This window comes from Peromyscus leucopus, chromosome 8b (genome assembly GCF_004664715.2).
Source record: "Peromyscus leucopus breed LL Stock chromosome 8b, UCI_PerLeu_2.1, whole genome shotgun sequence".
NCBI lineage: Eukaryota > Metazoa > Chordata > Mammalia > Rodentia > Cricetidae > Peromyscus > Peromyscus leucopus.
In genome coordinates, this window is record NC_051086.1 from 8,703,332 (window position 1) to 8,725,123 (window position 21,792).

General features: G+C 49.8%; 1 protein-coding gene across 1 annotated transcript in view; it reads right to left on the reverse strand.

Moving 5' to 3' along the window:
* Unkl (unk like zinc finger) overlaps positions 1-21,792 on the reverse strand; it is a 48,776-nt gene that overhangs the window by 16,150 nt on the left and 10,834 nt on the right. Inside the window, 7 exon segments of the mRNA XM_028854545.2 lie at positions 4,313-4,372; positions 6,077-6,159; positions 7,274-7,358; positions 8,878-8,995; positions 13,460-13,595; positions 18,329-18,462; positions 19,409-19,585. Coding sequence (XP_028710378.1) covers positions 4,313-4,372; positions 6,077-6,159; positions 7,274-7,358; positions 8,878-8,995; positions 13,460-13,595; positions 18,329-18,462; positions 19,409-19,585 — 793 coding nt within the window.

Below are 21,792 nucleotides of genomic sequence, written 5' to 3' on the forward strand. Positions count from 1 at the left end.
CCATCATGCAGGTCCCAGGTACAGAAGCTGTAGGCACCTGTGCTGTCTCTCGGCCACCTCCTTCACCAGTGGGCCCGGTCCAGAGATGGGCGGTCCCAATCGGTCAGACTGAAGGCCACCCCAGGGCAGCCTAAAGGCCAGCATCTTGGATCCTATCACTACTGCCCCCTTCCACCTGTCTACCTTAAACTTCAGACTTCACCTAAGTCCAATACCACTAGAAACACATGCAGCTCTTTCCAAATAATGGGGAGCATGTCACTCCCCACAAGGTCCTGGTTTAGTAGAGAGGCCTATTGCCTGAAACTCCAGGAAAAATCTATGCTCTGTCACTTCTGGGATTTTAATACTTCAGGAGTTAAGTGGCTCTTCCAAAGGACCCACGTTTGATTTCCAGCACCCACAGAGCAGCTCACAACCATCTGTAACTCCAGTTCCCAAGGATCCAATGGCCTCCTGTGGCCTCCGTGGGTACTAGACATGCATGTGGTACACAGACAGACATGCAGACAAAAAAATATCCAAACACATAAAATAATAAAAATAAAAAAAAAAACCTTCCTGGACTTTAAACCAGAGACCAAGAATGCAGAGAACTTGTAAGGTGGCAGGATGTTACTGCCAAAACATCATAGCTGGTCTGAGGGCAGTGGAGAGAGCCAGATGGTAGCTCAGGCAGGTCATCTCCTCACCCACACTGTGAGGACAGCAACAGTATTAACTGGGCTGTGGGGCACCAGGACCCCATCTGGGAACTGACAGCCTGAGGAACTGGGACCTGCCTAGGGCACTGAGGTACCATCCTCTCTTTCCAGATGTGTTTGAGGGGACAACCATACCTTGGGTTCTCATTAGTGCATGTGGTACCATGCATGGTCTTCAAGAAACCAAAATAGTCCGGCCTCAGAGTGGAACACACTATGACAACACCCCTCCAATCATTCCAGCAGAGAATGCATCCCTTTTCCCCATGTAGGATGCTAGGAGACTGCTTGACCCTGAAAATCCTTTCCGTTCAAGGTCAAAATGGTCACAAATGTACAACCACAGTGGGTCAACCTAAGGGTTTCCATCAACGAGCAAGTCAGACATAGCGGCCAGAGAGACACCGCCAGGGGGTATTCCTCCTTTCAGGCCGGTTTTGTCCGCCTGGCTTTTCTCTCTCCTTCCTTTTTTTCTTTCTTTCTTTCTTCCCTCTCTCTCTCTCTCTCTCTCTCTCTCTCTCTCTCTCTCTCTCTCTCTCTCTCTCTCTCTCTTTTAAATATACACAGGAAGCCAGGTGGTGGTGGCACATACCTTTAATCACAACATTCAGGAAGCAGAGGCAGAGGCAGGTGGATCTCTGTGAGTTCAAGGCCAGCCTGGTCTACAGAGCCAATTCCAAGACAGCCAGAGGTACACAGAGAAACCTTGTCTCAATAACAACTATACACACACACACACACACACACACACACACACACACAGATGATAGACAAATGGATAGATAGATAGATACAGATAGATGGATGATGGAGACAGACAGACAGACAGATAGCTATACACCTATACACACACAGGATAAAAGTAATCATTTAGTCATTCTGGGTTTTATTAATTTTGTTTATTGAGAGAGAATATATGTGTATGGATGCATGTGTGTGCAGGCCAGAGGACAACTCATGGGAGTCAGTTTTCTCCCTCTACCTGTGGGTCTCAGGGGTCAAACCCAGGTCATCACGCATGGTGACAAGCTGTTACCTGCTGAACCATCTGGTTGGCCCTTCATCATTCCGAAGCATGTACTTCCTTGTGATACTAGGGACTTAACCTAGGTCTCACATACTAGCTGCGCTGACTAGTTTATATCAACTTGACACAGCTAGAGTCACCTGAAAGGAGGGAATCTCAACTGAGAAAATGCCTCCACACGATCTGGGTATAGGGCGCTTTTTCTTTTATTACTATTTTTTAAATTATTTACTTTTATTTTATGTGAATTGATGTTTTGCCTGAGTGTGTCTGTCAGATCCCCTGGAACTGGAGTTACAGACAGTTGTGAGCTGCCATGTGCATGCTAGGAAGTGAACCCAGGTCCTCTGGAGGAGCAGCTAGTGCTCTTTGTCATTTAATCCCTCCAGCCCTGGGCATTTTCTTTCTTTCTTTTTTTATTTTATTTATGTATTTTTTTTTTATGAGTACTCCATTTGCATGTACACATGCATGCCCGAAGAGGTCACTGGACCCCACTATAGATGGTTGTGAGCCACCTTGTGGTTACTGGGAATTGAACTCAGAACCTTTGGAAGAGCAGTCAGTGCTCTTAACCGCTGAGCCGTCTCTCTAGGCCCCGGGCATTTTCTTACTTAGTGATTGTGGGTGGGACCACCCCTGGACTATAAGAAAGTAGGCTGAGTAAGCCAGTAAGCAGCACCCGTCCATGGCCTCTGCCTCCAGGCTCCTGGCCTGTTTGAGTACCTGTCCTGACTGTCCTCAGTGATGAACAGTGAGTGATATGTAAGTGTGAGTCAATCAACCCTTTCCTCCCCAGCTTGCTTTTGGTCGTGGTGTTTCATCACAGCAATAGCAGCCCCAACTAAAACACTAGGTAAGCACTCTATCACTGAGCTACCTCCCCAGCCCTTTATTTTTAACCTTCAAGACAATCCCTTACTACACCATGCCCAAGCTGGCCTTAAACTCAGTGGTATTCTTGCCTCAAGCCTCTGAAGTAGCTGGGGTTTGATGTGTCTGCACTACAAGACCTGGTCCCCAATGTATACTTCCTTCTGTGGCATTAATTACATTCACCCTTGGCAAACACTATCACCAGTTTCCAGAACCCTTCGCCTTCCCCAACTGAAACTCTGTCCTGTGACCATGAACACCTCACCCTCCTTCCCTTGGCCTGGCTCTGTGAGAGCAGAACACAAGGGAGGATAGAAACGTTCCCACAGGAAAAAGTGACAATTCACCCAGAGCAATCTTTCAGTCAGTGCTGACTACTATTGATTTATTTATTTTTGAGGTAGAGACAGTGTAGTTTGGCCGGCCTTGAACTCATGACCTTCCTGACTTGGCCTATCAAGTATTGGAATTTGGGGTTACAGGCATGGACCATGGAACCTTGTAACACTCACTGTTCTTTTACAGTGAAGAGGAAACAGACACGACCTTGAGTCGTTAGGGCAGCGCTGTGAAGACAAAAATCCCTGTTTCCTAAAACAGGCAACTTAGTTTGAAGCAACGTATGGAGCCAAACTGGTTGGGGAAAAGCCTTGGGGTTGGGGACACATGGAGCTCCCAGCACAAGACCTGGGCATTGTGAAGAAGTTTAATGAACACAGACGGGCTATCTTCCTTCAGATGGGAGGCTCCCCAGAGCCACCAACGTCCACTCCCAGAAACAAGCCAGGCTCGTGAGCATGGAGGTGTGAGTTCAACAGCGTCCCCCAAATCCTTAGGTGGGAACCCTTACTACTATGACATCTGGCTGTGACCTAATCTGGACAGAAGAGTGCTTTTTTTTTTTTTTAAAGTTTCTCTGTGTAGCCTTGACTGTCCTGGAACTTGCTCTGTAGTCCAGGCTGGCCTTGAACTCACAGAGATCCGCCTGCCTCTGCCTCTCGAGTGCTGGGATTAAAGGTGTGCGCCACCACTGCCTGGTGACACAAGAGTCATCTTCATAGACATGGTAGGTTAAGATGAGGTCACTGACGGGGTGAATGGGGTCCTTGTAAGACATGAGGACAAAGACATGCACCAGGGCTAACTAACCCTGTGAAGCCACAGAGAGCACACAAGTCTGTGGGCCTGACCCCACCTTGACCTCAGTCTCTAACCTCAAGTCTTGGAAATAGAGTTTGTTGCTTAAACCTCTGCCTGAGACACTGATACAGTGGCTGTAGCTGGCTGATATACAGGTTCTGAAAGGCTTGTGTTTGCCCAAGAAAAATGCCACAAGGCTTTGGTTTTGTTGTTTTCAAGGACACAATTTGGGGGGGGGGGCGTTGAGAGAGGGTTTCTCTGTGTAGCCCTGGCTGTCCTGGAACTCGCTCTGTAAACCAGGCTGGCCTTGAACTCACAGAGATTCACATGCCTCTGCCCCTCCTGAGTGCTGCGATTAAAGGTATACACCACCACCACTTGGCTTAAATATTTTTAACAACAAAACAACAAACACATAAATCCAAGCACAAGAGAAAGGTAATTACAGAGCACATGGGCACTAGGACTGGGGACTTAGCTGGTGTAGAGCAAGACCACACAGTGTATGGAAAGGCCTAGAAAGCCAGCTCTCCAGCTGCACAGCCATGTGGCCCCAGAACTGTACCTGCTTGCTGTCCTCACTAGCTTTCTGGCTTCCTTCAGAGGGGGAGTCTTTCCGTTTGGCCTGCAAGAGAAGGACCGCTCAGGTTGGAAAGGCAAGGAGGAGACATCTTCTGAAAACACACAGTCTTACACTTTGTTTAGAATTTAGAAAATGCTGGAACTGGTGTGCTGGCTCAGGCTTGTAATTCCAGCACAAGGGAGGCTGAAGCAGGAAGATCCTAAGTTTGAGACCAACCTAGGCTATATAATAAGACCCTGCCTCAAAACAAAAACTAACAGCACCAAAAACAAAACACCAAGAAAGTACAAGTCCTGGAAGACTTGTGAAACCGAGAAGGTGCTTTCGTGGTACCAAAGCCCCTCCCACACCTGGATCATTCAGGACTGACAGTCTGTGGGACACTGCACAGGCACCAGGAGCCAAGGAGTTGTTCAAGAAGGCCTGGCTATGGGCTCATGGACTCACCACACTAACCAGGCCCTCGGATGAGGTGGTCAAATTCAAGGGCATCATGCTGGAGACTAGAACTAAGAGCCCTGCTCTCCTGTTTGACCCAAAGAGCATCGAGGCTGACACTGCAGGGGAGTGTGGGTATTGCCCAAGGGAGACCCAGCTCTACCTTCTTGAGGGAGGATCGCTCCAGGCATTTTAGTGGCCCTGTGAGGGTCTTGTGACAATCCCAAGAGAAAAGTGGCAAGTTCTGGGTACACAGTGCCAGCAGGGTCCCAGGCACCAAAGCCTGAGTGTGGAGAGCTGTCTCCACAGGCTCTCAACCCAGACGGTCCACACACTCCGGGGAAGGGGCCCAGGACATCTCACTGACACCAGAGTGGCAATGCACTATCAAAGTCTGACGGCTGCACTGGGTCCCCTGAGCTGACACCAGCAGAGCACACCTGCTGCACCCACCCAGGACAGACTCAGATGTTGGCCTGTCGGCCACAAAGAACACTTCCAGAGTCTCAGCGGCCTGTCAGCAGACCCAGGGTCCACCCGACCCAAGCGGCCTCGGTAAGACAGTCCAGCGACACCCGAAGGGCACAAGCTAAGCGGAGTGGCTCTGTTCAACAAACTCAGTAATGTTTGTTTGTTTGTTTGTTTGTTTTTGAGACAGGGTTTCTCTGTGTAGCCCTGGCTGTCCTGGATCTCCCTCTATAGACCAGTCTGGCCTCGAACTCACAGAGATCGCCTGCCTCTGCCTCCCGAGTGCTGGGATTAAAGGTCTGCGCCACCTCCACCCAGCAAATTCAGGAATATTTCAATGTTATTCAAACAGTTTTAGAACCAGTTACTAGTTTTAGTTCATTTTTGAGAAGCCTGTCCCCATACTGGGAGCCCTTTCCAGGATTTATTCTAGTGGCTGACTCTGACACGGACAGGAAGTGATTTCTAAGTACGATGAGACCATCCATCCTCATCCATCAGATCCACGATGCCCTTATCCAACACTTGGGAGTGTCGAGTAACAGAGACGAGGCAGACCCCATCATTTGCTAATGACCTCCAACTGCCTAGGAACCCGACAGCTCAAGGCATCTGCAAAGGTGAGGCAAAGCACTGGGTACCTGCTAAAGCAAGATCTGGCCAGTCAGCACACCGGGAGCGTGTCCTGCTCCAGCCCATGCAGGAATAGAGCCAGGATTTTTCTAGGCTCTTCTAGAAGGAACCTCAACTCCACGTGTAGACTGCCTCCAACCACACCACCCAAATGTCATCCCATCTCTGTCCCCAGTAGAGTGATTAAGCCAACCAATGTCTACTTACACTTGCAGGCTGGTTGCTGTAAGCCGAGGTGCTGTTGGGATTGAGATCACGGCAGCTCCAGTCATTCACCATTCCCAGGCTCTCTACCAAGAAGAGAGAGCAGTTGGCACCGAGGGGCTGCCAGCTGGGCAGGCGGAGAGCACAGGCTGGTGTTACAACCTCTTCCCCTTTTCTGGATGGCAGGCCGGCCCTGACAGAGCTGTTTTTTTTTTTTTTTTTTTTTTTTTTAAGATTTCTTTTTAGGGGCTGTAGAGGTGGCTTGATGGTTAGGAACATTTGTTGCTCTCGCAGAGGACCTGAGTTCAGTTCCCAGAACTCACATGGTAGCTCACAACCATTTGTAATTCCAGTTCCAGGAATGCAACACCTTTTGGCTTTTGCAGGCACCAGGCATGCGTGTGGTGCACATAAATATATGCAAACAAAACATTCATGTACATAAAAACCAATCTATTTTTAAAAGTCTACTTTTAAGTATGTGCATGATGTGTGTCTCTGCGTGGGTATGTGCAAAGGAGTCCTTGAGCATGCATCAGATTCCCTGGTGGTGTGGGCCTCCTGAGTGAATGCTGGCAAAGAACCCAACTCACATCTCCTGCAAGAGCGGTCCATGCTCCTAACCACTGATCCATCTCTCTAGACCCCAAACAGTGCCATTTGGGTTCAGTAACTTTAAGAGGAAAATCAACAGGTCAAGTGTGAACAGAACAGCTGCCATCCCAAATGAGACAGAAAGTGAAGTCTGAGTTTGTAACTACTTTAGAGCCCCCAGAGCCCCAACTCCAGAGCTGAGGACAGCTCTAGAGGATCTATTATGAACCTATGTGACAATTACTGACTCCGAGGCTCGGAGCAGCTGGCCAAGCCTAACTAAGAGACCTTGGTGTTTCCTCCAGCTACATGGACAGACAGACTCCACAAAGCCACTGCCACTCAGTCCCACTAGAACAGTAGCTCAGGGCAAGGTGTGGGTGAGCAAGTGAATGACAAACAGCCCTGGCTCTCCCTGAGGTAGGTGGGGCCCAGCAGGCCTTGGGGCAAGTGTCCTTCTAAGTTTTACAGGTCCAGCCTGTCTCAGGTGCCAAGGGCAAGGCAGGTCCAGGCATGTGGCGTGAGCCCCACCCCAGCCATCTAAATGGGCATGGCCGTATGTGCAGATGTGGCCAGAGCCCAGGAGGCGGGAGGTTGTCTACTTACTCTCAACATGTGCAAAGGCACAGAAGGGGCCCCGAGGGCAGTAGCCAGTCTGGCGCATGTCGTTGCATTTTGTGGATTTGTAGATCTAGGAAATAAGACAAAATACAGAAGCTTATTGATCTGGGTTTCTGGGAGAGGAAAACAGCTGGCTGCTCGGAACACACTAGCCATCCCAGACCGCACAGCTGGCTCTCGGAACACACCAGCCATCCCAGACCGCACAGCTGGCTATTGGAACACACCAGCCATCCCAGACCGCACAGCTGGCTCTCGGAACACACCAGCCATCCCAGACCGCACAGCTGGCTCTCGGAACACACCAGCCATCCCAGACTGTGCGGCACTTCCAGTTGTAGAATAGTTATGCGGTGTCTCCAAAAGTTCACATAAGGCCTGGTTCTTAGCACTGGAAGATGGTGAAACCTTGACAAGTCAGGGCTAGTGGGCGACCCCTAGAACAATGAGGCAAGATCTTGTGGAGGCAGGGCAGGCCCAAAGCTTTGGGGCCGTGTGATCATGAATAGGAACCTCCAAAACTTGGAGCTACACAAACCTTTTCTTTCTAGTGATGGAAAGGTGGCCACCACACAGTTCGCCCCTAGATGCCCTTGGTCCTGAAAACCCTCCTCTGAAGAACACATTGGCCAGGGCCAAACCTGTCCATCAGACCTCCAGGCCAAGCCACTCTACTCTGCATCTCTGGAAGAGGGGTCTACCTCTGGCACACAGCAGAAGCTCAGGCAAAGCCTGCTCAATGAATACAAGCATCTAACTCGTGACTGGACTGTTCACCACTTCACTTAGGGTACCACACTCACCACGGGGACCTGGCAAAGGACAGGCAAGCCTCGGCACCAGGAACTCTACCCCAAGAGCCAACCCTTGCCCAGACACCAAAACCACACCACCCACTAAGAGGCTCGGGTACGGGCACGACAACAGCACCCCTGCACTAGCAGACGTCTGTCTGCATGGAGTCCCACTTCCTTCAGGTCCTCCAGCCTAGCCCCAGCTCCCCGCAGACTCAGGGCTCCAAGGACAGTCCTTTTGCCTCTTCATTTGAACTCAAATCTAAATGTGTTCTGCTTGGTGACTGAGTCATCAAGGTGAACTCACAAGGACAGGGCCAAACACCTATCCAGAACATTCCACAGGACAGACAGCTCTGATCATCCTGGTGGTGACCTTTGAACCCGTGGAACATCCTCAAGAGAGAGTCTCAGGGCAGACAGTTCACCTCACATGGCACTCGGGGTGGTTGTGGGCCCCACGGGATCAGCTGGACATCAACAGGTACTGGCAACAGGGCAGCCAGAACCAGCAGGCAAGGGGAACCCCTGTAAGAACTGTGCCCCCTGCTCAGACTCCCTGTTCTGGGAAAGAGAAGTGTCGTCCTCACTCCATGGGGGTCGTTCCTCCCTCCCCCCAACCCCCATCCCCACCCCCTCCTAGGCTGACTTAATACATCTCACAGTGTAACTCAACAATGTGCACTGAGTGACGTTTCTGGTCCTACGAGCCCTTTCCGGTGAGGATCCCACACACACACAGCAGGCCCCTGCTGAGCTGCCAATCATTCCGTCCAGGCCCTGCCCCGTGCCTACCTCAGGATGGAACTGCTGCTCCGTACGGGAATGGCAGTACTGACAGCTGTCCCCACCGTCACACCGTGAGGGCTCACCCCACTCGTCACCATGCTTCACACTGGGGCAGGGCGTAGACCTAGAGGAGGAAGAGTGTGCCCCGTGTGCTCAGAATGCAGAGGGCAGAGGGCAACGTGAACCTACAGTGGCCATGTTCCCTCTCAGGGGTGCAAAGGAAAACAGGGTGAACTTGCCATCTGAGTCAGGGCTGCCTGTGTGAAGGGTGAGGGACCCACAGGGGGGTGGCCCAGGGCTCTGTCTTCTCCAGCAAAGTAGAATCTGAGACTTGATGCTGTTTTCAGACTCTTAATCAGCTTAAGTGACCCATATCCCCCACCCTTCCCACACTTTCTGGCGGCTTCACGGTCACTCATTTGGGGTTTATAGTCAGAATTCCTGCCTTGGGACTCTTTTTTCCCTTTATCTGATTTTCCGTCGTTCTTACAAGGATGTCCACTGGTCCTCTTAAGGCCTGCAGTGGTGACAGACAACACCACCGATCTGTATTATTCCTGGTTTTCTACTCAGGTCTCCTGGCCCTGAAGCTATTCAGAAAGCAGTGACGTCACAAGTCCACCATCTTCATTCACCTCTAAGAACAGGTATATCGGGGCACTCAGGGGACATGGGGCTATTACAAAGAGGAGAGGGTGGGTAGCCCTCTGCAAAGAAAAGGTCCAACAGGCTGAAGGAGGAACCTGTGGGGACGGAGGTCTGTGTCGCAAGCCAAAGGCCAGCAACACAGGGAGGGGCAGCTGGAGGCAGAGCAGCTGATGCTTTGGAAGACGGGGGACCATCAGCCTGGTGGGACCCCAACCCAGATGCAGGTGAGAATCAGGAGGGCAGGAGGTTCAGCAACCCCCAGAACTCACCGTCTCCAGATTCAGTGCTCTGCTATCAGTTTGGAAGGTGAACTCTTTAACTCACATCCCACTAAAGCCAAAGGCGCAGTGCCTGCTGGGTGAGGCCGCCCTTCCGTCCTTTGCAGGGGTGGTGCACTGTATAGGGTGGTGCACTGTATAGGGTGGTGCACTGTATAGGGTGGTGCACTGTATAGGGTGGTGCACTGTATAAGGTGGTGCACTGTATACGGTGGTGCACTGTATAGGGTGGTGCACTGTATAGGGTGGTGCACTGTATAGGGTGGTGCACTGTATAAGGTGGTGCACTGTATAGGGTGGTGCACTGTATAAGGTGGTGCACTGTATAGGGTGGTGCACTGTATAGGGTGGTGCACTGTATAAGGTGGTGCACTGTATAAGGTGGTGCACTGTATAGGGTGGTGCACTGTATAGGGTGGTGCACTGTATAGGGTGGTGCACTGTATAAGGTGGTGCACTGTATAGGGTGGTGCACTGTATAAGGTGGTGCACTGTGTAAGGTGGTACACTGTATAAGGTGGTGCACTGTATAGGGTGGTGCACTGTATAAGGTGGTGCACTGTATAAGGTGGTGCACTGTATAGGGTGGTACACTGTATAAGGTGGTGCACTGTATAGGGTGGTGCACTGTATAAGGTGGTACACTGTATAAGGTGGTGCACTGTATAGGGTGGTGCACTGTATAGGGTGGTGCACTGTATAAGGTGGTGCACTGTATAGGGTGGTGCACTGTATAGGGTGGTGCACTGTATAAGGTGGTGCACTGTATAAGGTGGTGCACTGTGTAAGGTGGTGCACTGTATAAGGTGGTGCACTGTATAAGGTGGTACACTGTATAAGGTGGTGCACTGTATAGGGTGGTGCACTGTATAGGGTGGTGCACTGTATAGGGTGGTACACTGTATAAGGTGGTGCACTGTATAAGGTGGTGCACTCTATAGGGTGGTGCACTGTATAAGGTGGTGCACTGTGTAAGGTGGTACACTGTATAAGGTGGTGCACTGTATAGGGTGGTGCACTGTATAAGGTGGTGCACTGTATAAGGTGGTACACTGTATAAGGTGGTGCACTGTATAGGGTGGTGCACTGTATAAGGTGGTACACTGTATAAGGTGGTGCACTGTATAGGGTGGTGCACTGTATAAGGTGGTGCACTGTATAGGGTGGTGCACTGTATAGGGTGGTGCACTGTATAAGGTGGTGCACTGTATAAGGTGGTGCACTGTGTAAGGTGGTACACTGTATAAGGTGGTGCACTGTATAGGGTGGTACACTGTATAAGGTGGTGCACTGTATAGGGTGGTGCACTGTATAGGGTGGTGCACTGTATAGGGTGGTGCACTGTATAAGGTGGTGCACTGTATAAGGTGGTGCACTGTGTAAGGTGGTGCACTGTATAAGGTGGTGCACTGTATAGGGTGGTGCACTGTATAAGGTGGTGCACTGTATAAGGTGGTGCACTGTATAGGGTGGTGCACTGTATAAGGTGGTGCACTGTATAAGGTGGTGCACTGTATAGGGTGGTGCACTGTATAAGGTGGTGCACTGTATAAGGTGGTACACTGTATAAGGTGGTGCACTGTATAGGGTGGTGCACTGTATAAGGTGGTACACTGTATAAGGTGGTGCACTGTATAGGGTGGTGCACTGTATAGGGTGGTGCACTGTATAAGGTGGTGCACTGTATAAGGTGGTGCACTGTATAAGGTGGTGCACTGTATAAGGTGGTACACTGTATAAGGTGGTGCACTGTATAAGGTGGTGCACTGTATAGGGTGGTGCACTGTATAGGGTGGTGCACTGTATAGGGTGGTGCACTGTATAAGGTGGTACACTGTATAAGGTGGTGCACTGTATAAGGTGGTGCACTGTATAGGGTGGTACACTGTATAAGGTGGTGCACTGTATAGGGTGGTGCACTGTATAAGGTGGTACACTGTATAAGGTGGTACACTGTATAGGGTGGTGCACTGTATAAGGTGGTGCACTGTGTAAGGTGTTACACTGTATAAGGTGGTGCACTGTATAGGGTGGTACACTGTATAAGGTGGTGCACTGTATAGGGTGGTACACTGTATAAGGTGGTGCACTGTATAAGGTGGTGCACTGTATACGGTGGTGCACTGTATAGGGTGGTGCACTGTATAAGGTGGTGCACTGTATAGGGTGGTGCACTGTATAGGGTGGTGCACTGTATAGGGTAGTGCACTGTATAAGGTGGTGCACTGTATAGGGTGGTGCACTGTATAGGGTGGTGCACTGTATAGAGTGGTGCACTGTATAGGGTGGTGCACTGTATAGGGTGGTGCACTGTATAAGGTGGTGCACTGTATAAGGTGGTGCACTGTATAAGGTGGTGCACTGTATAGGGTGGTGCACTGTATAAGGTGGTGCACTGTGTAAGGTGGTGCACTGTGTAAGGTGGTACACTGTATAAGGTGGTGCACTGTATAGGGTGGTGCACTGTATAAGGTGGTGCACTGTATAAGGTGGTACACTGTATAAGGTGGTGCACTGTATAGGGTGGTGCACTGTATAAGGTGGTACACTGTATAAGGTGGTGCACTGTATAGGGTGGTGCACTGTATAAGGTGGTGCACTGTATAAGGTGGTGCACTGTATAGGGTGGTGCACTGTATAGGGTGGTGCACTGTATAAGGTGGTGCACTGTATAAGGTGGTGCACTGTATAGGGTGGTGCACTGTATAAGGTGGTGCACTGTATAAGGTGGTGCACTGTATAGGGTGGTGCACTGTATAAGGTGGTGCACTGTGTAAGGTGGTACACTGTATAGGGTGGTGCACTGTATAGGGCGGTGCACTGTATAAGGCGGTGCACTGTATAGGGTGGTGCACTGTATAAGGTGGTGCACTGTATAGGGTGGTGCACTGTATAAGGTGGTGCACTGTATAGGGTGGTGCACTGTATAGGGTGGTGCACTGTATAAGGTGGTGCACTGTATAGGGTGGTACACTGTATAGGGTGGTGCACTGTATAGGGTGGTGCACTGTATAGGGTGGTGCACTGTATAAGGTGGTGCACTGTATAGGGTGGTACACTGTATAGGGTGGTGCACTGTATAGGGTGGTGCACTGTATAAGGTGGTGCACTGTATAGGGTGGTGCACTGTATAGGGTGGTGCACTGTTACCAGAAGCCCGGGAGAAACACCCCAGGGTACTGGACAGGCTGCAGGAGTATCCCCAGCTGCGCTCCCCAGACAGTGGGAGGATCACGTGAGAACCACCTGCCTGAGTGCAGAGAGCTAGGCCCCTGCTCTGCCCTCCCTTACCCTGCAACAGCTGTCCCAGCCTTTACTTTGTCTCTAACAAGCCCACCCAGCCCTTTAAGACAGCGTCCTTGCCTATGGGGTGACAGCATTGCTGAGCAGGGACTCCTCAATGGGAGAATTCTAAGAGTGGACGTCTCTGCGGCAACAGCCTGGAAAATGCTCCCCCTCCCCAGCATGGGGTGCAAGAGTCCCAGGAAAGAAGTGAAGCAGCCTCACGGCCCTGCGTCTGTCAGATGAACAGAGAGAGCGGGGGTCGCAGCAGTCAGGCCAGTGGTTCCAGTGGAGACATGTTCAACAACCAGAGCCGACCCCTGATGGGGAACACCTGGGAGATGGCTCAGGGTCCTCCTGCCGGTGGCCCCTGAACCCACCTGTACTGGAACATCCTGGGGTTCCGACGGCGGTCTCTGCTGTTGTGGTAGTGGGGACAGGCGTAGCCCTGGCGACATAGGCGTGGTGGCTTTGGGCACTGCTCCGTCTTATAGCTGCCCAATACGAAGTTACTGTCTGTAAAATAGATGCAAGAAAACCCAGCCTTTAGTGCTCACAGTAACATCAGGTACAGCAGCCCAAAGCCCAGACAGCCACACATCCATCACCACTGAGTAGATAATCAAACACAGTTCACCCCTGTGTTCACCCTGAGGAAGGACCAGACCTGCCGTACTATGGACTGCAGTGGGAGATGCCAGGCACAAGGCTATGAGTATGACCAACATTCATTTGACGTACAGAGGAGAGAAACCCAGAGAAGAAAGAGCACCAGAAGACAGGGAAGCCCTGCTAAGTGGATGGATTCCTTTGGGAACTGGCTGGAAATACAGCTCCGTCAGTAGAGGACTCATCTAGTGTGTACAAAGCTTGGCTTAGTCCCTAGCACAAAACAGGCATGGTGGGACAGCCTGTAATCCCAGCACTGGAGAGGCACAGACGAGCACCAGAAACGCAAGGTTATTCTTGGTTACATGGCAAGTTCAAGGCAAGCCTTAGTGAAATGAAGCCCTATCTCAAAAAGGAAGAGAATTCAAATGACAGTGAAGTGATGATCACACACTTGTGTGACCATATTAAAAACCGCTGACAGGCCAGGGCTTAGTGGCTTGTTTTTTTTTTGGTTTTTCGAGACAGGGTTTCTCCGTGTGGTTTTGGTGCCTGTCCTCGATCTCCCTCTGTAGCCCAGGCTGGCCTCGAACTCACAGAGATCCGCCTGGCTCTGCCTCCCGAGTGCTGGGACTAAAGTTGTGCACCGGCTTAGTGGTCTTAAGCGATTGCTGTCTGAGGACCAGACTTCAGATCCTAGGATTTATCTAAATTCCACACAGGCATGCCGGCCTGCCTGTAATTCCATCACTCAGAATGCAGATCCAGTGAGCTGTGGGTACAACTCGAAGACCCTTTATCAATGAATAAGAGGGGAGAGAGTGACAGAGGACACCATCTGATGTCAACCTTGGGCTTCCACACACACAGAAATGCATATTCACTTGTCCACAAACACATATTCACAGGCATGCACAAACCTACCTCACACGCAAACAACAGAAACAGCTTTTTTTTTTTTTTTTTTTTGGTTTTTTGAAACAGGATTTCTCTGCGTAACCTCAGGCTGGCCTCGAACTCACAGAGATCCACCTGCCTCTGCCTTTCAAGTGCTGGGATTAAAGGCGTGAGCCACCACCACCTGGCCAGAAACAGCTTTTTTGAGACTATGTTTGTACTCAGCTCACTGACCTACTCCCATTCTCAGGAATGTCTTCTCTTTCTTAAGGGAACTATTTCTATTCCCTTAAGAAAAAGTCAACTTACTGAAATGTAACCCTAATCTCCACAGACTTGGGTGGTGACTGGCCAGTGTAGGTGGCCACTGTGGATGCTGTCAATGAGGCTGGGATGCACAGGAACATAGGCCTGGATTTTCTTCTCAGTTTGCGGTAACTAAAAATACTTTTAGGCCTGTGAGATGGCTTAGCATGTAAGAGCATTTACTGCATAAACCTGGCAACCTGAGTTCAATCTCTGGAACCCACAGTGGAAGGAGAGAACTGATCCCCAAAAGTTGTCCTGTGACCTCTACCTAAGCACCATAGCATTTGAATGCCCACTCCTACAGGAGAGGAGAAGAAATTCTTTCAAAAATGCTTCACATTTTTTTTTTTAAAAAAAAACAGGTTACGTGTACTCTAGGCTGGCTTCAGATTCAACCTCCTGTGCCTGCCTCCCCAGTGTTGGGGTCAGGTGTCAGCCACCATGCTCTGCTCAGACTGCTGGAGAGTAAACCTTGGATCTTTTGTTAGGGAAGTGTTGGGGACCGAACCTAGGACCTAGAGCCCAGGCAAGTGATCTAATACTGAGTTACACAAACGCAACCCTCTTTACTTTCAATTTTGAGACAGGGTCCCATTAATTGCCCAGGCTGGCTCTGTAGCTCAAGCTGGCATAGATTTTGCAATCTTGCTCAGACTGACTCCCAAATGGTAAGAATACAGGTATATACCAACCACGCCCAGCTCAGTATCTGTGTTAACTCTATGAAACACTCTTGCTATGTAGTCTAGGCGGGGCCCGAGTTCATGATCATCCTTCATCCGCCTCCCAAGTGTGGAATCACAAAGTGTGCATCATCAACATTCAGCTTAAAAATGACTGACTTTATGCTGGGTGGTGTAGCGCATGCCTTTAATCCCAGCACTTGAGAGACAAAGGCAGTTGGATCTTTGAGTTCGAGGCCAGCCTGGTCTACAGAGTGAGTTCCAGGACAGCAAGGGCCACTCAAAGAAACCCTGTCTCAAAACAAACAAAAACAAAACAAGGCTGGGAGGTGGTGGCACATGCCTTTAATCCCAGCACTAGAGAGGCAGAGGCAGGCAGATCTCTATGAATTCAAGGTCAGCCTGGGCTACATTAGTGAGACCCTATCTCAAAACAAAAACCAAAACCCTTAGCAAACAGAAACATGAGTAAAGATTCCCTAAAAATCACCTCCTTTCTCTCCTTCTTGCTCAGCTAGGTTCTGGTGAGTCAAATCTACCCTACAGAGACGTGGGGATTCTCACCTCCCACCTGTGGCACTGGACCAGATGCCTGCTTGGAGGAGGAGAACAGATCCTGCCAACAGAGAAGCTGCTGAACAAGGGTGATGAAAACACGCAAAGCCAGACATGAAGCTGCTGCCACACCATCCTCTAGCTGACTGTCACACCCTGTCTGTGACGGTGGGACAGGCCACTGCAAGTCTCCCTCTGCAACAGAGACTGGGCAGGCAGGGCCCTCTCCTCTCCCAACACCTGCAATGTGATAAGAGGCCAGAGCTCGTCAGCACTGAGCCCGCTGGGACAATGAAGAGGACAGTGGGAGTCTCAGCGGTGCCAGCCAGCATAGCAGGGGGACCACAGCAAGAGGCGGACACGGAGTCAGAAACAGTTCCACAGTCGTGCTGTTAATTTATCCAGCCTCTGGCCTCTAGCTGTAGACGAATTTCTAAACAGTCTTATAAAACAAGAAACACAGAGCCAAATACAGGGGTGAAAGCCACAGGGATCAGAGAAATAAGAACAGCCACCAACTAACCTTAGCTCACCACACCGCTGTCGCTTCCCAAGAGAACCGAACCAGCATCTTCCTGTCTAACCCGCGCCTTTACTGCCTACCCCCACCTGACTTTGTTTATGGCTAGTGGTGTCCTCTGAGCTCCAGGCAAACTTTACTTATTGACATACAAATAAAATATCACCACACCTAGCTCTGTTCCTTTTATCCAATGAGGGAAGAGGACTGCAGGAATACAAGCCACAGCTGGACCATCTACGATTTGAACATACTACTTACAACCTAGACAGCCCTGAGCAGAGCAAGTTGGAGGAGGTGCATCAAGACTTACTGTATTGCTGAAAACTTCACAGACTGGACATACCCCCAACACAGATATAGATAATTAAGAAAATAAAAACAAATCTTAAAAAAGAAAAAGCCAGGTATGGTGATGGAGGTCTTTGATCTCAACACTCTGGAGGCAGAAGCAGGCAGATCTTTATGAGTTTGAAGCCAGCCAGATCTACAGAGCAAGTTCAAGACAGTCAAGGTACACAGCGAATCCCTGTCTCAAAAAAACCAAACCAAACAACAAAAACAAACAGAAAAACCTTCACAGTCCATAGGTAACACACACGACTACCCTTGAATATAGAGTTTCCTGTGTGTGTGTGTCTGTCTGTGCACATGTCCTTGAATGCACATGTGGAGGGCAGAGGTTGACATCAGGTGTCTTCCTCTGGCACTCTCATCTTATTATGTTTAAACATTCATTACTTTATGTGTAGGAGTGTCTGTCTGCATGTAATGTCTGTACACCATGTGTGTGCCTGGTGCCCATGAAGGCCAGAGGAGGGCATCAGATCCCCGGAAACTGGAGTTACGACTGTTGCCATGTAAATGCTAGGAAATATACCCTGGTCCTCTGGAAGAGCAGCCATGCTGTCAACTGCTGAGTCCTCTCTCTAGCCCCTTTCCCCTTAGGATTTGGAACCCAGAGCTTACCAACTAGCTGAACTGACTGGAGAACAAGCCTTCAGGGTCCTCCTGTCTCCAGCTCCCTACTGCTTGGATTACAGGCCTGCACTGTGACACTCGGGTTTTCTCAGGAATGCTAGGCATCCAGTCTCAGACCCCAATCCTTGTACAGCAAGCACTTTATTCCCCAAGCCACCTGCCAAACCCCTAAAACGGGTGATTTTTATGCAGATTTTACCACAAAACAAGACTTTTACTCTTCACAACTATCATTCACGGGGCCTTCAGGGAATATGGGTTTCGTAGCCACAGGGGACAAGTCCAAGGACAGACAAACATCTGATTTAAACTCCAGCTCCACAGAAACCCAGGTTTAGGCAGGTGGATCCGACTTTAATGGGGTAGGTGGCAGGAGACACCAGCTAGCAATGTGCTGGAACAGGCTGCCTGGAAGTTGCTGTGGGCCCTGACACTTCCCTCAGCCCCACAGCCAACCAACTCCACCCACCAAGATGACAGGCTACGGGTCAGCACATTCTGGGACCAGATGGCTGGGTTCAAATCCCATTTGGCCATCTGTTTCCTAAATGGCTAACGGTTAGCAGTGGACCGAGGGAGCTTGGTTTTTCCATCTGACCCTCCTGCAAGCTATGTTAAGAACTCATGAACGGAGCAGGTACCAAATGAAAGGTCACGGCTCTCCCCTGCAGGTACTGCAGTGAGCCTGGGCTTACCTTGCCACCGAGGATCCTCCCCCAGGATCTTCTCGATCATGGCCTGGCTGGCCAAGACCCCGGGCTGCAGATCAGGTACACCATCCCCACCGCTGAGCTGGCCGTTCTGCAGGGCTTCCTGAGCCTGAAGCTCCCTGCAAACAATAGCACAGCACAGCAGTTATGGCCTTCAGTCCCTGAAGGTGGGGAAGCCAGCAGAATCCATGGCTCCAGAGCCACCTGATCTGTCCCTTCAAGGGCACTGCCTGGAGGTTTAGGGCCAACCTACCGTAGTGGCATCAAGCACAGCAGCCTTGTCTTAGGACACCAGTTCCATCTCAATTTGCAATTTTAGAGCTGGTTCGTTTACAAAGGATCTGGCCCCACTCCCACCCCTATTTTAGACAGGGTCGATGTAATCCTGGCTCTCCTGGAACTTGCTATGTAGACCAGGCTGTCCTGAAACTTAAAGAGATCCGCCTGCCTCTGCCTCCTGAGTGCTGGGATTAAAGGCGTGTACCACCAACCCTGGCTTTTTTTTTTTTTTTAGGAGTAGGAGGAGAGGGGCTCACTCTGCTGTAGCCCAGAATGTCCCAGTATTTACTAAGTCACCTTATATTGCAGATAGGGCTTGAACTCGTGGCAGCCTGAGCCTGATTTGGCCTCCCAAGTGTTAGGGTATTAAAGATGTAGACTCAGAAAGGATCTACTTTCCACAGCAGCTGGGCACACAATATGTTTGTCCATCTGTCTAGACAGAAAGCATTACACCTCTGTCCCATCTGTGGCTCACGATACACAAGGAAACAGAACAGATGAGGGGTGGCCAGGGATGGACCTCAGTTTGTACAGTGCTTGCACAGCACGCACGAAACCCTGGTTCGATCCGTAGGCACCATAAACAGGTACGGTGGCAAACTCTGTCATCTTAGCACCCAAAGAGTGGCAGGGGGGTAGGCTGGGGCCAGTGTGGTATACACAGGAGACCCTGTACCCAAACGGTAACTGAATAAAACTGGGACTCGGAAACAGATGCTCTGAAACAAAGACACCGGAAGCAGCAAGGGAGGAAGCCGGTCCTTGGGTAGGCACTCTACTCACCTGATGTCACACACAGGTGGCCGCAGGTCCAGGGGCCCGTGTGCAAAGGCGCAGTGCAGACCATTCTTCACACAGTGGCCCCGTGCATCTGTCTCGTGGATACACGTGCCCGTCTTGTAGTAGCGCAGGTGGTACTTGCGCTCAGTGTCCCCAGTTGTTCGATGCAGGTAGGGGCATCTGGGAAGCAGAGGGGTGAACACACTGACTACTTCCTGTAGACTCAGAGCTGACCCTGCGCTCCACCTGCCTCCCACTTGAGTAGCTGCTTCTACACCGCTGCTCACCGAGGGCTGCTCTGACCGAAGGGTGACATTACCGAATGAGGACCTGGCCCCACTACCTTTCCATAGTTTACACCATGCACTGCTACTGGTGCTCGTCAGTTTTCTGTCAACTGGACACAAGCCAGGGTCATCTGAGACCAGGGGACCTCAACTGAGAAAAATGCCTCCATCAGACTGACCTGTAGGCTAATCTGTGAGGCATTTTCTTGATTGATAATGGATGTGGGCGGTTCCAACCCTGGGCAGGTGATCCTGGATTGTGTAAGAAATCAAACTGAGCAGGGCTGTAGTGGCGCCTTTAATCCCGACACTGGGGAGGCAAAGTAGCACATGTCTGTGAGTTTGAGACCAGTCTGATCTACAGAACACGTGCCAGGATAGCCAGGGCTACAGAGGGAAACCCTGTCTCAAAAAAAAAAAAAACCCAAAAAACAAAAAACAAAAAGGGGAAAAAAAAAAGAACGTGAAGTGAGCAAGCCAAGTGAGTAAGCAGTAAGAAAGACTGTAAGTAGAGTTCTTCTTCCAAGGTGTCTGCTTCAGTTTTTGCCTCAAGCTCCTTCAGTGATGTGAAGTGTGAGCCAATTAAACCATTTCCTCCCCCAAATTGCTTTGGGTCAGAATGTTTTATCACAGAAAGAGAAAAGCAAACTAAGACATTGTCTTTATTATCATTAATTACTATGCCAAAACTCATGAGATCAAATAAAGACAGAGGCTTCTGACTGGTGAGAAAGTGATTGGCTTTTTTTTAAAGAAAGACAGGGTCAAAAAAAAAAAAAAAAAGAAAAAAGAAAAAATAAATTGTTAGGCCGGGCGGTGGTGGCGCACGCCTTTAATCCCACCACTCAGGAGGCAGAGCCAGGCGGATCTCTGTGAGTTCGAGGCCAGCCTGGGCTACCAAGTGAGTTCCAGGACAGGCGCAAAGCTACACAGAGAAACCCTGTCTCGGAAAACCAAAAAAAAAAAAAAGAAAAGAAAAGAAGAAAGAAAGAAAGACAGGGTCTCATGTAACCCAAGCCTGCATAACCAATGACCTCACTTCTTCCTGCCTCTACCCAATCCCCGTGCTAAGGTGACTACCACACCCTGTTTATGTGGTGCTAGGGACTGAACCCAGGGCTTTGTGCACGAGGTAAACAATGAGCTGCACAGTCCCAGCCCTCCACTGATTTTATTTTATTTACTTTTTTTTTTTTTTTTTTTTTTTGGTTTTTCGAGACAGGGTTTCTCTATGTAGCTTTGCGCCTTTCCTGGGACTCACTTGGTAGCCCAGGCTGGCCTCGAACTCACGGAGATCCGCCTGGCTCTGCCTCCCGAGTGCTGGGATTAAAGGCGTGCGCCACCACCGCCCGGCTTTATTTACTTTTTAACATACTGTTATCTACCTTTAAGTCAATAGTTCACTTTTTTTCCCCTGGAAATACTGGGAATTGAACTTAGGACTGCATGCATGCTAGGCAAGTGCTCTATCACTGAACTACAGCTCCTGCCCTCCTTTACTGGTTTTTAAATAATGTCTTTTAGTTAATGTGGTAAACAGAGTTTAAAACAAAAACATCTCCTCAAGAAAAGGAAGAACTAATTTTATTACAAACAAGCATTAAAGGACAAGCCACAGAGTGATCTTGCTCTCTCTAAGTTAGACTACACAGGAAGCAAGCAACTCCAAATTGTGCCCATCACTTCTCTCAAATTGGGAACTAAACTCTCCTACCTGGTTTGTATTTTGAGACAGGTCTTCTATACACCAGGCTGGTCTCAAACTTGCTATGTACCCCAGGATGCCTTTTACTCTTAATTCTATCTCAACCTCCCAAGTGCTAGAATTACAGACGGATACAATACCTAGCCTTTACTATTTTCTTTCTTTCTTTTTTTTTTTTTATTTTTTTTATTTTTTGGTTTTTCAAGATAGGATTTCTCTGTGTAGCTTTGGAGCCTGTCCTGGAACTAGCTCTGTAGACTAGGCTGGCCTTGAACTCACAGAGATCCACCTGCCTCTGCCTCCTGAGTGCTGGGATTAAAGGCATGCAGCACCACCACCTGGCTATTTTTCTTTCCTAAGAAATGTTTTACTATACTGTTTATTTTATCTATGTG